At 27.0% G+C, this 15,354-nt stretch overlaps 1 protein-coding gene across 2 annotated transcripts in view; it reads left to right on the forward strand.

The window, feature by feature from the left end:
• LOC107438426 (double-strand-break repair protein rad21-like protein 1) overlaps positions 1 to 10,711 on the forward strand; it is a 35,854-nt gene extending 25,143 nt beyond the window's left edge. For both annotated transcript variants that reach the window (XM_016050724.5, XM_071184340.2), the window contains 4 exons: positions 570 to 646; positions 2,581 to 2,715; positions 5,480 to 5,632; positions 9,549 to 10,711. In XM_016050724.5, coding sequence (XP_015906210.1) covers positions 570 to 646; positions 2,581 to 2,715; positions 5,480 to 5,632; positions 9,549 to 9,689 — 506 coding nt within the window. In that variant the 3' untranslated portion in view covers positions 9,690 to 10,711. The remainder of the gene's footprint in view (positions 1 to 569; positions 647 to 2,580; positions 2,716 to 5,479; positions 5,633 to 9,548) is intronic.
• The last annotated feature ends 4,643 nt before the right edge of the window (positions 10,712 to 15,354 follow it).

The raw sequence follows: 15,354 nt of genomic DNA on the forward strand, positions 1-15,354 counted from the left end.
TTTGAAGCAATAAAATAATAATTTTTGCAACCGTACATTTATCGACGATATAAAATTGGTCGTTGATACCTGACATTCATGTGAGCGGGGCTACCCGAAATCCAATTGTTTTGTAAATTTGTAATTACTCGAACAATTTTTCACATATAGACTTCTTTCTTTGTGCAAATCAAACTTAAGACTACATACTTTAATGCTGTATGTATAGAAAAAATTATTTTTTTAGTATTAAAATGAAGTTTAATCGAAACATTCAACCAATTTTTCTTAATTTCATGACTACTGTACTCAACATATTTTCAAAACTATTGTTTACCATGTTAACAGCTTCATAAATACTTGAAACTTTTAAAATAATCTTTTTTTAATATAACAATTAATGTCCGATGGCCAATTGTCTTGAAAATTTTTTCTATACATATGAAATTGACAGTGGGTGGGGTACCCAACTTTCCTCTAAGTTTTGTTTTCTTTCATTCTGCTATCAAATGACACCACCTTAGACTGCTTTACAGTATTTTTACATCAAACATAAAATAAATTTATAATTATGTTATTGACATTCATAGCGATTGGAAAACATCCACATAACTCTGATGATTTGTTCCCCGAAGAGTCGATAGAAAATGAAAGAAGCAATAATTTAGTAAGTTAAAAAGTAACAACAAAAAAATTCTTGCTATTTTATTAAAAAGTTTAAAATGTTTAATATTTTGTTTATTGACGCAAAAAAAAGAAACAATATAATTTTCTTTTCGAAAATTTTCCTTAAAGAAAGTTCCATATGGTCAATTTAATTTAAATTAGAACAATAATAAGAGCTAAAACATTAAGTGCTTTAGCGTTTATTATTTAAGTTTATTAAATAAATTAAAACTAAGGAGTGCTTTTGTTTCTATCTGAATTTGATTAAACAATAGAAAGATTTGGAAAGCCTGATCATAATCATTTAATAGATATTTCCTTCAATTGAATTTATATTAAATGCCAATTTTTTATCATGCACAAGTAAAACATTTAATTATTTTCTAATATTCCTTCTTTTTTATCATTTCTTTTACTTTTTCTTAATGCAAATAAAGCTTTGTTTAATAAATGTTTTTAGTGATATTCTATTATTCTCTCTCATTTCTACTTCTCCAATAATCTTTGGAAAGTTTTAATTTTTAAACACTTCTCGAATAGACTAGGGCTTTGTTCTGGTACTGTATAACCAAATTTTATTCTTAAGGGGGGAAAATAAGAACTTTTAAAACTTTGTGGTTGAGGACAGTGCCTTGGGTGTGTTGCAAATCAGATCATTGATATCTTTTTGCAGTGGCAAGTTTGAAGCTTATTTAGAAGATGAAAAATCAGTGAGTTGTAATCAAAGTTATGTTTAGAATATCAGGAGGATGTCTACCTATATGCAATGAGTGGTAAAGTTTTTTTAAACGCAAAATTTTAAAGCTACATTTTTCATTTTCATTGGCAAATCAGAAAATTTTATTCTAATGCAAACCTCATTTAAAAGCTTTTTATATTACGTTCCCAGTATAAAAATGGTTAAATTTTTAAAACAGAATGTAATATTGTGATTTAATCGTATTTTGTTAAGAATAAAAAAATTTGATCACTTACATTTTTTTCTTCTTTTTTGCATCTTTCTTCATGTTTAAAATATCAGGTTTAACAATATTACATTGAAATAAGTAAAAACATTAAAAAATTCTTGTGAGTTGTAAAAATATACTTGTAAAATATATTTTTTACTATCGTTCTTACTTTCCATGGTTGATTCATGAAATGTTAAGATTGTAATGATGAATCTTCATTATCTGAAAGTTTAAACTATCTCAGTTAATTTGAATAAACAATATTCTATTATTTGTGTAAAACTTTAAGGTGAATTTTAACTTGTTTTTTACGAAAAAAGGATACTTAGTTTCCTTTTTTTTAGCAATTTAAGGTAACAGAGAAGCCTTAAGATTTCAACATTTTCAAAAATAGACAAGTTTGTTTCCTCAGTACATGCACAACGTGAATAATGTACTTTATGATAAAAAAAAAATCTAGGTTAAAATACCTTTTTCTAAGTGCAGATTAGCTATAAGAAAAAGAAAATATTTTAAGAGTTCAACTGTGCAAATTAGTTCAAATATTCAGCAAACATACAATACTGAATATTCGTACTTATTTGTGAGGTCGAAAAATAAAGGTAAGTGCTTGAATGGTGAAGTCTGTCAAGGCATTGCTCGTAACTCTGGTGGAGAGGCTATGAGTTCGATCCTGGCAGCCAACTAAACAACCAGCTTAGTGCATGTTAAATCTGTCATGGCTGAAAGTCCTCTCATAAGTTGCTGTGTGGGAATTTATAAAGAGGGATATTAGTGAAAGTGCTGTCTAGTCTTACAGACCAGGGTCAAAATTACTATTGTGTGTCTTAAAGGGTAGAGTCCTTAAAAAAAGGGATTTGTTTGAGTGATGTGTGTGAATAAATATCTTGCTTAGTAGAGTTAAATTAAAATATCGATATTTTGCAAAAAGTGATACACTTTTTGTATAATGATAAACTAATACTATACTAAACTTTTATTGTAGGGTATTCATGAGTTTTCTTTGAATGAAGGTGAAGCAAACATGAACAGTGACCCTGAATCATCTGTTGATGCAGGTGTTGACTGTGATTTTCACGAACCATTGTCTCAGCCAATAAATTTTTCTGATGAAATCCAGGTTAATATTTTTAGTAAATTTTTATTGTGATATTAATTACATTCTTATTATAATTTAAGAGATACCTATTTCAAATATTTTAATTAAAATTATTTTAAATAACCAGAGTAATAAGTTTAAATTACCAGAGTTCATAGTCAGAAATCAAAACATATACTGTCTTTTCAAAGAGAAAACCAATTTTATTATATGTTCATTTTGTAAGGATTTATAATGATTGATCATTATATATCATTAATAATATTTGTAAATTTTAATAAAATGTTTAAAAAAAGTGCTAAAAATACCAATATTTAATTTTTAGTTTTGAGTACTTAACTCAAAACTGAAAAAATATTCAACTATTGTAAAAAAAATATTTTAAATATATTTTTCTGTTTCAAATCAATATAAATTATAGTATTCTGACACAATTTAGGCAAACAGTAAGCATGAGTTTGTAAAGAATTAAAATTTTAATGTATCACCAGAATTTTAAAAATCTCTAATTTTAATTTTTTATCTAATTTATGATAATACTCTACTATTACTTACTGTATTATGAATTGCCATAATAGAGTAAGTATGCAGTAAGTGGTCATTTTTCTTTTTAAACAAGGTTTGAGCTTGTCTTATTTGTTTGAATTAAAAAAATACATTTAAATATAACTCAACCTAAATATTGCAGTGCCTTTCATTATTAAAATCAGCATTAAAATTCATCGTTACTACTGTTTTTCTGAAATACAAATGAAGAGATATGTTTTTGTTTTCTTGTCTAATGAGGAGAGTAAACATCGGTGAAATCTATATTGAAAGAAAATTAAGCTTAATGGTTGAAAACCTTGGATAGGCTTAAAATTTGCTGTTGCTACTGTGACTTAAAAATGTCTCCTTAAAGTTTTAATTCACTTACTTATAATAAAATCTTTTAGCTCCTGTGAATTTGTGGCATGCAATCCGCCTTCTAACTGAGGGGGTTCAAATCCCAGCTGAAATATTTTATGTATGTTTCTAGATTATTGATCTAAAAATATTGAAAACTATTTAGTATGTTTTATTGAATATACAAATTATTTTAGTTGGACATTTTAAGTTGATTAAAAACAAAAAAAAATTTATTATTTTGAATTAAAATATATGAATCATTTTAAATATTTCAGTAATTTATTTTCATTCCTTCGTAATTTAGTAATTTAATTTTTTTAAGTGTCTTTAACTGAATTTATTTTATAATGATTACTTTACGTTATAATTAAATTTGATAATAAAAATAAAAATGCATTATAATTTTTGTTAAAAGAAGAGAAAAAAAAGGGATAACTTCAAAGGAACTATTTATTACTGAAACATTAGACTTTTAATACTTCAGTAATTGATTTTCTTTAGTTCCTTTGGTTCATTAGTGTCTTTAACTATTGTTGTTGTTTTCATGTCCATGGATCTTCAGATCACATCAAAGGTCTGGACTATTGGTGCCGCCAGCTTCGGCATCTCTAGTGTCTTTAACTGAATTTTTATCATAAAAAATATTTTAGGTTTTAATTAAATTTGATTATGAAAATATAAATACAAAATATTTTTACTTAAAAATGATAGAAAAGGGAATAACTTAAAAAGAACTATTTATTACCGAAAAAGGTTGTCATTTAAAATACAAATACATAATACATAATTTTTTCGCAGTAATTATATTGTAAGTCTGTTTACATTTTCATAATTAAATTTAATATAAAATAAAATTTATTACATTACAAAATGAAAAAATTAATTAAAGTAAAAAATTTTAAAATATAGTATTTTGAATTAGTTTGTGTATCTAAATTCAGAAATAAAAATAATTAAACATTGATCAATTTGTTTTTGCTTTCTAAAGTTTAAATAAATTTTGTAAAAATACCAAATTAGAATAGAAAATAATAATTTATATATTGAATAAAATATACTAAATAGTATTAGAATACTAATACTAATAGTAACAGAAGTCTAGAAATCTAAATACAAAATTGTCTCACCTGGGATTTGAACCCAATATCTCTGAGTTAGAAGGCAGATAGATTAACCATTGTGCCAAAATGTTTTTTTTTTTTTTTTTTTTTTTTTTAAATAAATTAACAAAACTTTTATGCAGAAGCAGCAGTTACCCTATCCTGGGTTTTTAACCAAAATCTTAAATTTCTGATAGGAAGTTAAAACAATAGGAGATGTATCATAGTAGGCTATCTATTTAATTCTCACTACATAAAAGTTGAAGTTAAGAGGGTGATAAATCATATGATAGAAATATTTCTATTCAGTTAGTTATTTTTTTTACACGTAGCATCAGATTTTGCAATTACTTATCTAGAAGCAGAATTGAGTTTTACTCCTCAAAAATTTTACCCTGCAAAAAATTTTATTTTCTAGGGAGAAATAAATCTGCATAAATCTTTTTAAAATTATAAAAACTTTTTATGCAGTTGAAGAATCTGTAGAATTTGTTATTCATCATGAATGAAGATGTGTAAATATATCAGTGAAAGAACACCCTTTTTGTGTATCCTGAATTTAGGAAACACTACCAATAACTACAACTGATTGTTAAAGGGGCTCAAAATGGAATAAAATCTAACTTTACTTGGCGTCAGGGCATAAAATTTCAGTTTTTTACTAGCCAAACTAAATCGTTCCTCCTTATTATTATTTAAGTGCTGTTCAAAAGGAAAATTACTTTTTCAATTTGCCGACTTTTGTTGTTTCTAAATTTAGGTTTTTAATACATATGGTTGATAAATTATGTTTTCAGCTTGAAATGTCTCTCTCTCACAATAAAGATGGTGAAATATATAATTTACATAACAAAATTGTCATATTTCTAAAATATATTGGAGGGATACTGAAAAGTGATGATTCTTCGATAAAGTTTTCTCTATTAGTACAGAGTGATAAGAAAATAAAGGTAAACATTTTTATTTCTTCATATCAGAGTATACTCATTAGCTTAAATCATTTATTCAAAATTCTTATTTTATAATAGTTATTTTTTATATATTATTATAGTATGAAATACAACAATAGATTTTTATTCATTTCTGATTTTTTAAAAAAAATAGTAATGTATATATTTCTATTCAAACTCAATTGTATTTTTCAGTATATTTATAATCTTGTCTTACATGAATTAATAACAAAATATTTATTTATTTTTTCATTTTGTTTAATTAAAGCAAACAAGTTCTTAAGTTAACTAAATGTAGAAAGACCCAGTGAATTTGGTTTATATATTGTGTGATCTTTAATATCTGTTATTGTACCTGGTTTGAGAAAACACATTTTTTTCCTATAGCAATTATAAAGTAATGCAGTTGAGATAAATAACTTTCTAAAAATGTAGAAAATATCTTTAATGACAACTTAAATTTTTTATTATTATTCTGAAATGTTAAAAAAAAAGGTTCTATTACATGGAAATACTTGTTAGCTTATTCTATACTTATTATTACAAAATTCTTTTTTTCCTCTTTTATATTACTAAAATAAAGTTATTGCAATTTTTTAAGCATTTTCTAGTAAAATTTACTTTTGTTTTGCTCAATTTCTGGAATAATTGTTCAAATCAAAATATCTTAAGGACTTTTAAGTGACCCATTTATCCAAGGAAAATTTTTTTGTGAAAAATTATTTATTATTAATTTATTTATTAATTTTTTATTTAATATTTTAATTTAGAAACTGTTTTATTGATTTTGTTTGTAAAAAATAAAACACAATGGCCCATTTATTAATTACTATAAATGTCATTCTTGACCTTACAATTTCTCAAAAAAATTGGGGGGAAAAATTAGAATGGCCCATAATAAAATTCAGTAATACGAAATAATACATTATTAAAAAGCATCTGTTTTGTCATTAAATTATCTTTCTAAAAGTGAGTTTCATAACTGGTGTTAAAATGCTTTTATTCAAACTATTAGTTAAGTAGATATTGAGAAATAAAAACAATGGTAGAATTTGGGGTCTCAAAGCTTTGCTCATGCTTCAGGATCTTGGGGAAACTCTTTGAGAAAGAAGATAAATATTAGAATCCTTAGAAGAACTCAAAGAAGAATTCTTCTACGTATTATTCAGGGATATAGAACTGTTAGTTATGATGCGGTCTTTGTTATCGCTGGTCTTCCGCCTATTGATTTAATTATCTTAAATAATCTTGAATTAAAGGAGAAGATAAAAGACAACGATTGTCTAACCCTGGACGGGAAGCTTCCTATTTCATGTTTGCCCCACCCAGCATGCAGGAAACCTGTTATAATTATTCCTTATGTAAATAATGTTTTTCAGGAATATAAAACTATCTGCTTTACGGATGGTAGTAAGCTTGATGGAAGGGTTGGTCTTGCTTTTGTAATTTATGAAACTGGAACAGAGAAGGTTACTGCCAAGCACCGACTGCATAATGAATGTACTGTTTTCCAGGCTGAACTTTTGTGTATAAACCTGGTTGTTAAGTGGATACAAAATTCTTTTAGTGAAAACCAAATTTTCAAATATCTCATTTGTACAGATTCTTTTTCTTCACTTTTTCTTTTGAGTGACGCGACTTCTACTGAGAAGCTTGTGGTGGAAATTCACTCGATTTTGAACGCTCTTGAAAACGTAACTATTCATTTTTCTTACGTTCGTGGCCATAGCGGTATTTTGGGCAATGAAAGAGCAGACCAATTGGCTAGGGAAGCTACGTGTGGTGAAATAGACTTAAGGGTGTCTGTTCCAGCTTCTCACTGGAAGCGCATCGCTAGAGATAAAATCATTGCGGACTGGAATGCAGAATTTCTTGCTTCGCCTCGGTCGCTCTGGACGAAAAGGTTCTTTCCATCAATTTTTCACCGTTTGCAATGTAAATTCTTTGCAACTGATTTTAAATTGACCCAAATTTTAACAAACCATGGAAATTTTAAGAGATATTTATTTCGTTTCCATCTGCAGACCAGTGGAATTTGTGCTTGCGGTGATGCTGATGAAGATGCTGAACATATTCTTCTTCACTGTAGTCTCTATGCGAGTGCCCGAATGAATTTAAAGACTGATTTGAGACGTCTTTCAATTAGTTGGCCACCTGTCTTATCAGAACTGGTCAAAAGTATTGAAAGTCTTGCGGCCTTGCGGAATTTTGTTTTTAGTGTAAATTTGTAAATTTTTTCTCCTTTTGTTTTTTACTTACAACTGTAAGCCTCATGCTATACTTTGTGGTGCATGAGGAGTTTTAAGTCGTTTAAATTGAAAAAAAAAAAAAAAAAAAAAAAAAAAAAAAAAAAAAAAAAAAAAAAAGCTTTGCTCGCCGGATAAAACTGCTGAGTTTGATTCAGATCCCCTCATGCAATATTGGTGCTTTTCCATTTATAAAATGGAATTTGGGGCCGTTTTTAACAGAATTTTGAATACTGAAAGAAAATACTAACTATGTGAATGTACCCAGGAGTAGAATTTTCTGAGCCAGCCTGCAGTACCATCTCTGTAGTTCAAAATTTGTCTGCAACAGGTGCCAAAATCAATCAAACGGAGACTAATACAGTGAAACCTCCATTTAGGACAACCTCTATTTATGACCATTTTTGGGAGAAACAGAATTTTTCCATAGACCTTGTATTGAAGAAAATCTTAAGGAAAGACCATTAAAACCTCTCCCAGCGACCGGTTAAACATCTGCACCAAATACGGAAAAATATCAAAAAGGAAAATTTACCAAAACAAATAAGTAGATTAAGCATTCGAAGTATTTGTATGAGGATCTAATTTAGAGAGCTCTTTTTAAAGATACAACCTCAAGTTGCAGCCAGAATGCACTAAAGACGATGCTATCAACGATTTACTTTTGGAGTTTAAATTTAAATTAGAAAGAAAAAAAACAAAGCTCTTCTCATCTTTAAGAGCTAACAAATTTTTATGATACGAAACTAAATGCAAATTTAAGCAAAAAACGTTATAGTTTATTTATTCAAAATAGCTTTATCATTTATAATTAGTAAATTTGTTTTTACTCATAATTATATCATTTGGGATTTTTTTATAGACGCCAAATTTTGTTCATAGCTCCGTCTTTTCACAATACCAACAGAAATTTCATTTTGCACCCAAAAAAGACACTGATTAAAATTAAAATCGTTTGCAAAAAATCATGTACCTCTGATGAAAATTTTGAAGTCAATGGAGGTAACCTCTAAGAACCACCAACCTCCATGAGCCACCATTTTAGTGTGCAACAGAGAGTGGGTCGCTCACGAGAGGTTTCAGTGTATAGTAAAAATTAGTCTTACCAATCTTAAAACAAAATTTCATTCTACTCACTGTGTATAAAAAGTAAGTACAAGAAATGTATTTAAATTTAGTTTAGACTCATACAATAATGATTAAAGGAAAGATTATTACTTAGATGATTTAACTGTGATTTATTCCAACAAGAAAAAATTGATATTAAATTAGAGACTTATACAATAAATGTCTTAAGATTTATCACACCATTTAAACCTTTTTCAGTTTATTATTGTAAAAATTTGGCTTTTCTAAGCATATACAGAGAGTAGAATCAGCATTTGCAAACATCGAATAAATGAAAAAAAAACTACACAAATGTTTATAATTTTTTAAATTTAGTTTGAAATTTACGCAAATTCTCTAAGAAATATGAAACTAGCATTTAGGAGGGGTGTTTATGAAATGCTCTGTGTAACATTCATTTTTTATAGCTTTGTTTTGAATGCTGCAGTACCAGAAAAAAAAATTAAATCGGAAAGTTAAATAAATAAATAGTGTAAAATAAATTTTTACATATGATTCCTTAATCATAATTTTTTTTTACATATACATTTTTGCTTATTTAGGTTTCTCGAAAATTTTTGTTCTTGTTGATGTTGAAGAAATTTCAGATTGTTGAGTTGCAACAAGAAAAGCCATATGACGAAATCATTATTTCCAGAGGAGTCAATTTTGTCTCAGCTTTTACAGAACTCTGCCTGAATTAAGCTTTCTAGTCTGTCTTTCACACAAAAGTTTCTTTGAATGTATTCTGCTTTGTGATCAAAATGGTTAATTTCAGTTTGCTTCTGAACATATTTTAGAAAAGACCCTTTATCCATATAGATATTTAAATTAGAAGGATGCTACATTTCATTACCAACTATCTCGTATAAAAATTATTAATCATGGATCATATTTTATTCATTTAGCATATTTCATTATTTATGCACTAATAAGTTTATTTGTCTTTGTAAAACTCTGAACTCTTATTTGCTGATAATTTTCTGAACCATTACAACCTGCACTTAAAGTTTAATTTTTTCTCAAGGGTTATAGAAGAAATGTTTTGACTAAATTTTCACTAGTACAATACCTTTATTCAAAATTTACATCATTGCAGTACATTTTAAATTATTGAAGTGAGTAAAATAAATTAAGAAAATAAACTGGGGTCTTAGATCTTTTTTTTTTTTTTTTAAATTTAAGGTATTGGTGTGCACTTAACATTATCTAATAAAAATTGGTGCATTTGAAGAAGAAATCCACTTTTTAATAAGTATTTTAAAAGCATATGGATTTTCAGAAATTATTATACCTTAGAAAATTATCAATGTTCTTCTTGAAGATGGTATGTTTAAGGCACTTGCCTAGATTACTTTTCTAAACTGCTGCTTCGAAGAAAAAAGAAGAAGAAAACGTCGATACATATACTATACTATTCTAAAAACGTATGTAAATTTTTAAATTTGCTGAGATTGATATGTTTCATATGCGATATAGAAAGTAAAATATGAAGCGAGTGGAATTAATTTGTGGCTTCCACTCTATTTATTCATAACTGTTTATCTTATGTGTTTATATTCTATTTGAAATAGTTATGTTTATTTGTAGCAATGTGCAGTCAGCTTTTACTCTTTTTATTGTCAGTTTTTTTTAATGTGTTCGGTTTTTATTTAATTGTGATTTTTTCTATGTTTTAAATTGTAATAAATTTCTCTTTTAAATAAATTTTTAAGTTTGAATTCAATTGTACTGAACTTAAAGAAAAATTACTTATTACATAAATTTTTTATTGTGAGATGTGTTATCATGATAAATTCCGCACTGCTTAAGATTGTGATACTTTATACAAACTACACAATTTGCTGAAGAAGTTTTTTAAATTATCTACAGTGAAACCTCCAGGAAAGACCTCTATTTCTGACCACTTTGGGGAGGCACAGAATTTTTTCCATAGACTTTGTGTTAAAAAAAATCTTTAGAAGAGACCATTTAAACCACCTCCCAATGACCGGGAGAACATCTGCACCAAATACAAGAAAGGTCAAATAAGGAAACACAAAAAAATTATCAAAACAAATAATTAAGAAAACAAATAAGTAGATTACAATGTATTTGAAATATTTGTGTAAGACTCATATTTAGAGAGCTCTTTTTGACGATACAGCCTTATGTTGCAATTAGAGTGCACTAAATACGATGCTATCAATGATTTACTTTTAAAATTGAAAAAAAAAGCTATTTTAGAAAAAAGAAGTATTTCAAACAAACAAACCTCTTCTCATCTTTTAAAGCTAATTAATTTTTATAATATAAAATTAAATGCTAACTTAAACATAATTGTTTATTTATTTAAAGTAGCTTTATAATTGGTAAATTTATTTTTACACATATTACTAGTTGGGATCAATTTTATAGATGCTATTCATCGATCTGTTTATTTATTTATTTATTTTTTTCCAATGGCAGGCACTGAACATTATTCTTTTGCCTATACTATGCCAGAATTGTTGCTCATTTCGCGTTACCCAGTGGGCACCTGTGAACCAAAGTCACGGAGGCGAGCAACATTGCCCACGCCACACTGCCACAACCCGTTTATAGGGTGGGCCACATTTACACATCATACACACACACAACAGAGGACAGCACAGAGAGAGAGAGAGAAACATCCATGCCCAGAGCGGGATTCGAACCCGCAGCCTATGGCTTCGCAGTCAGGCACGCTAACCGCTCGGCCACCTGGCCGGCTCGATCTGTTTATAGAAATGGCATTTCTGCACCCAGAAAATGACACTGACTAATTAAATTAAAAATCGTTTGCAAAAAATCATATACCTTCCATAACAGTTCTGAGGTCAATGGAGGTAACCTCTAAGAACGACCAATTTCAATCAATGACCATTTTAGTGTGGAACGGAGAGTGGTCACTCCAGAGAGGTTTCACTGTATTTCGGTATTGTAAGTTGTTATAAAAAAATTTCAATGAATTGATAGGGGTTTTTTGACTCTCAATCCATTCATCAAAAATCTAAAGAAATGAAGTTAGTAAAAAAAAAAAAAATGTGGTATATTGATGTATAAAAAATCAGCACGTTAAAAGTCATATTTATACTTGCAGACTTCTCCGCACAGCAAAACCGGTTTTTTTTTCTATGTTATTAAATAGGAAAATAGTATATAGAGGAAAAACCTTCTCCCAAATTAACCCATTTGCTAATCCGCCAGTGGGTTAAGTAAGATTTCATTATAGCAACGATTGGAAAAAAGAGTTTATTTAATATCAAATAACTTCTTCTCATGACTTTAAAATACAAAAATACTGATTTTTGTAACCAAGTAGTTTTGTTTCATTGCTTTAATATTTTTCGAAATAAATAAAACAAAAAATGAAATTTTAAAACACAAACATTGTTTCGATACCATTGTCAATTCTAAATTCGTGTTCCGATCTTTTTTCCCCCAGTTCATGCAGTTGATTTTCTCATGTTTTTTAAAATTCCAGTATTATTACGGCACACAAAATTTGAATCGCGCGTTTGATTAATCGCTTGCTGATGGGCTCGATTTGCGTTAATACCATTGTAAATCCATGTGGTGTTTCGATCGTTTTTGATGCGTCCGATTCGCCAAAATTTCGTTGATCAATTTTTTTCTGGTTATTGCTGCAGATTTCACAATATTCGATTTTTTTTTTTTTTACACGACTTACATAGTGCAAAAAAAGGAGAAATATGGAATTTGTTTCAATATATTCTATTATGTGTTGATAACACAAAAACATTTCTTAGATAAATTTTCTTTATCTTTTAAATTTTATAAGTTACTTTTATGCATAAAAATTAATATTTTATTAAATGAGTACTTAAAAAAATACACATTAAGAAAAAAAAGAATTCAGATAATTCCTTCTACCAGCAATCACGTGTCTAATATTTTTGTAAAAAAAAAAAAAAGAATGCGAGGGGAACAATTCTTTCCTGTATCGTTTATGTTCAGGAACTAGTTAATTTTTAAAATGTTTCTTGGTTCCTTAAGTTATTGAAATTTACGATATTGCGTTCTGAAAAATTCATACAGATTCTTTACGCCATAATAACACAGATTTATCTCTCTCTCTCATTCATATATATATATATATATATATATATCGTCAGTGCTAATTCTTCTTTAAATTCCCCTCTTTGAAAGGCTACCAACTGTATTTATAAAATTAAATGTTTAATTTGTGATGTTATATATATTGGACAAACCTCCCAACCCCTTCACAAAAGAATTAATTTACATAGGTCTTTAACTAATAAGTTTAACTGTAATAATAACAATAGCCTTGAGATTAAACATTTTTCTGAACACGGGTTTAAAAATATTTCAATAGAGGTTCTGGATTTCGTAAAAAACCCTAAAAAACGTCTTGAGGCTGAAAATAAATATATGATTATTAATGAATCTATTTTTCCTTACGGTCTAAATACTAACTTCAATTTTAAATCTTTTGATAATAATGAGTGTATTTATAATATTTTCAAACTTTTTAAAAATTACAATAATAATAATAGAGGAAAAAGAGGTAACAGTAAAAATAAAATTAAATATAACTTAAAAGATTTTGTTAATGATTGCATTAATTGTTATGATGAACCCAATGCTATTAAATCTATTAAAACTAAAATTCTAGGGGTTAAACTTAATTTTCACAACAAACTTTTAAATTTTTTAAAGTTAGATCAAGTAAAAATTAATTCAAATCAATATTTTTCTAATTTTTTAAACTTAGTAGAAGATCTAGCTAGATATAGGTTTAAGAATAATTATAAGCACAAGGATTTACCCAAACCAGATTATTTTGTTTTAGATTTTACCAATAAAATTTTTAATAATCTTAACATAAATGCCATTATAGGTAAAAATAAAAACCTTCTTCCTATCCAACTTAATTGCAAACCAACTTTCAGATACACTAAGAGTCTAAAAAATTTAATCTGTAATTATAGGAATATAGCTACAGATAATTTCAACTATGTATGTAATTGTGATGATTTTAAAGATACTCCTTTTTTTGATAACTTCCATAAACACGTTATTACAGGGGATTTAGATATTATTGACAACGAAAATATTAAAAAATTTATGTCTTTAGGTTCAAAATTTAGACCATCTTTTCCAACTTCAAAAAACAAAGTTATTTCCATTTTTATTAAAAATCTCGATGATTTTATTTTAAAATTATCTTACAAACATAATTTCCCAATTGAAGGTTTCTTTGAATGGAGAGAGAATATCATTAAAGATTTTAAAATCAATATTAAAAGGGACAAATTAATTTTTCAAAAGGATTTAATTTTTAACTCTGTTTTAAGACAAGATATTAAAAATATTCAAAATAAATTTTGTATAACCACTGTTGATAAAGCTAGTAATAATTTTGCAATTATTTGAAAATTTTTTTACAAACAACTTCTTTCCAATGAACTTAATAGCAATATTACCTACAAAAAACTTAACACCAACAGTGATATTATTATTAATAAAATTAATGCTATCTATAAAAGACTTAAAATTAAACCAAATAATATTAACAATTTTCCTTTTCTTTTTGCCAATCCAAAATTCCATAAGACTCCAACCAAATTCAGGTTTATTGCAAGTGGCGTTAATAGTAACATGAAAAAAATCGGTATTTACTTTGAGAACATTCTTAAAAAAGTTTATAACAAAATTAATAAACTTACTAAAAATAATAACTATTTAAATTGGAATATTAAAAATAGCATTCAGGTTTTAAATACACTAAAAACTTTAAAAAATGTAGATTCAATTCACTGTTTTGATTTCGAAAACCTCTATACTTCCCTTCCAACTAATAAAATTCATGATGACCTTCTTCAAATTCATAGCATGTTTAATCTCAGTGATATTATTAATGAAGATAACTGGAACTTTCTAGTACATATTAACCTTAACAACAATTATATTCTTTTCAATGACCACCTTTTTCAACAAATTAATGGTATTCCCATGGGAAATAATTTTAGTACTAACATCTGCAATATTTTTCTTTTTCTACAAGAATATAGATTTGTAAAATCACATGTTAATTTTCCAATTGATTCTCTCTTTCTCAGATTCATTGATGATCTATTAGTTATTAATTTTAATGATTTCGATATTCTAGCAAAACATATTTATCCAAATGAATTAATTCTTAATAAAACAAATAATAGTAATTCTTCAGCAAATTTTTTAGATTTGACTCTTAATATTAATGCAGATAATAATATTACATTTAAACTTTTTGACAAAAGAAATGAATTTAAATTTCCAGTTAAAAAATGCATAGATTTCAACTCTAACTTAGCCAATAAGGTTTTTTCTAATATTATTGCCAAT

This window comes from Parasteatoda tepidariorum, chromosome 10 (genome assembly GCF_982258835.1).
Source record: "Parasteatoda tepidariorum strain Cologne lab strain chromosome 10, Ptep-v5.0, whole genome shotgun sequence".
In the NCBI taxonomy this organism is placed as follows: Eukaryota; Metazoa; Arthropoda; class Arachnida; order Araneae; family Theridiidae; genus Parasteatoda; species Parasteatoda tepidariorum.